Source organism: Athene cunicularia (assembly GCF_003259725.1).
Source record: "Athene cunicularia isolate RWA chromosome 4 unlocalized genomic scaffold, athCun1 chr4_part3, whole genome shotgun sequence".
Taxonomy (NCBI): Eukaryota; Metazoa; Chordata; class Aves; order Strigiformes; family Strigidae; genus Athene; species Athene cunicularia.
Window position 1 is genome coordinate 23,055,234 of NW_020799100.1, and position 2,088 is coordinate 23,057,321.

Consider the following 2,088-nt stretch of genomic DNA (forward strand, 5'->3'; position numbering starts at 1 on the left):
CCCCCCCGTCCCGCCGCAGGCCTGGAGTAAACACAGCTGAGCCGGAGGCCAGACCCACCACCCCGAGCCGCCCGTGGGTGCGTGGCCGAGGAGGTGGGAGTGGGTCGGTGGGGGCTGCTCAGGGCACGGCTGGCTGCCTGCTCCGAAAGCGCCGACCTCGCTGCCAAATGGCAGGGCAGGAGCCTGCGGGACGTGGCAGCGGGGAGGGAGGGAGGAAAAACCGACAAAGGAAAAGCTGCCTCTGCGCTCCCACCCACTGCAAACACTCGCTGAACTCCCCAAGAGCCGATGGCTCTCCAACGCCTGCCCGCCCTTGGCCCCAGCAGCCACCCCGGGGACTCCTCGCAGCCCTGCCTGAAGGGGAAAAGTTCAGGAATGCAGGAAAGTTAATGGCACGGCTGGCCTGCCAGGCCAAGGCCAAGTCCAAGGGCTTAAACTTTTAACACATGATCACACAATTAGTAAACAATCCTCTCCATCCTCTCCTCTCCTCACAGCTCTACCAGCTCTCCCTTGCTATTTGGTTGGGATAAGAGATACCAGACCACGTACAGAGCTGGGAAAGGGATCAGCCGGAGGCGGCAGCTCTCACCTTCGTAAAGCTGGGCATACTGAGGGAATCCCGCCGCCCGCAGCCACTCGCACGCTTTCTTGGCTTCGACTTCTGAAAGAAAGCAGAGAACCAGCCTGAGCATCCCGCCCGGCAGCAGCGATGCTCCCCAGAGCAGCAGCCCGCTCCCCCGCAGCTCTCCAGCCCGTGTTTTACGTGCACAAAGCAGAGGAAACTCTGGCTGCAGAGCAACTGCTCAGCTTCAGCCCCTCCGCCAGCACAAGGCGAAGAGGAGGAGGTAACACAGGGCCTCAAGGCACAATTTCAACCTCCCGACGAAACATTTTGTTTCTGAACCCACCAAACCAAATACAGTGCTTTGCCAGGCAGGAGAGGAAGATCTTTATTTGTAATAATTAGCTCAGAGCTCATCAAAGCTTAGGGCTGGTCACTTTTGCAAACATCCTCCAGTACAGGCTGCCAAAGGAACCTTCCCTTCTCCTTCCTCCTTCCCACCAGCCCGGAGCACCCCACCCCTCCTTTCAAGCAGGCGTCCATCCTGGTAGGCACCAAAACCCTGAGAGTTCTCTACAGCCCCCTGCCCGACCGGTTCCCACCCCTCACACATGGTTCAGCCATCGCCTGGAGGAGCCCATCTAACAGCCAGCACTATTTTCTGGGAAATTTCTCAAATTTACAGAACTTGAGGGAAAACAGCCCAAAGCTCAGGCAGCCAAAGCAAGCTGCTGCCTGGTGTCGGCAGTCCATCGGTCTGCTGAGATTTATACTTCTGAGGGTGACAAACATTTGACCTCAAGCGTAGAAAATGTGACAGTAGTTTTCAGGGTCTTGCCCATCCCTCTCAGAGGCACCACCCAGCACAGACTGGACTGAGGCTGCGTCCACCCGGAGCGGACTGCAGCGAAACTCCCCAATTTCATCACCATCCATCAACAGCCACCGCCGAGGGCTCTGGCTGCATTTCCAATTACAAAGCTACAGCCGGAGGAAAAAAAAAAAAAAAAAGCTCAAAACAAGCAGTTCAGTTAAGGACAGGACCAAGCCAAAACCCTGGACCCAAATAATTCAGAAGTTTTGGGAAGAAGTTTTGGAATAAGCGTCTGTGTCTGGGTCCAAGCTGCGCAGCTGCCCTCAACCGCGCCACGAGCCCGGGTGAAACGCGGGGGCTGACCCTCGCAGGGGTCAGACCCAGAAACTCCAGTGGAAACCTCAACCCTGGAGCTCGACCGGCTCAGCCTGGTCCCTGCAGAGTCCCGCAATCCCCCCAGCGTCCCCCGGCCCCTCCGCGGGGGACAGTGCCCTGCAGCTGTGAGCAGCCAGCCGGGAGGGCACCAAGAGTCACGGCCCAGGCGAGCACCTGCGGTGACAATGGCTCCAGGGAGCAGATCCCCCCCGCGACCCCGGCACAGGCAGCGTCCGAGGAGGAGCATCTCCCACAGACCCCCGCCAACAGACCCGCCAGACCCCTCCCGCCCCTGCTCCACTCTGCTCCTCCATCACTCCCAACGGAGTCTGTC

General features: G+C 59.1%; 1 protein-coding gene across 3 annotated transcripts in view; it reads right to left on the reverse strand.

The window, feature by feature from the left end:
* STARD8 (StAR related lipid transfer domain containing 8) overlaps positions 1-2,088 on the reverse strand; it is a 49,261-nt gene that overhangs the window by 12,277 nt on the left and 34,896 nt on the right. For all 3 annotated transcript variants that reach the window (XM_026848706.1, XM_026848705.1, XM_026848704.1), the window contains one exon: positions 593-664. Coding sequence is in view for 1 of the 3 variants with exons in the window: in XM_026848704.1 (XP_026704505.1) it covers positions 593-664 (72 nt within the window). In the remaining 2 variants the exon portion in view is untranslated. The remainder of the gene's footprint in view (positions 1-592; positions 665-2,088) is intronic.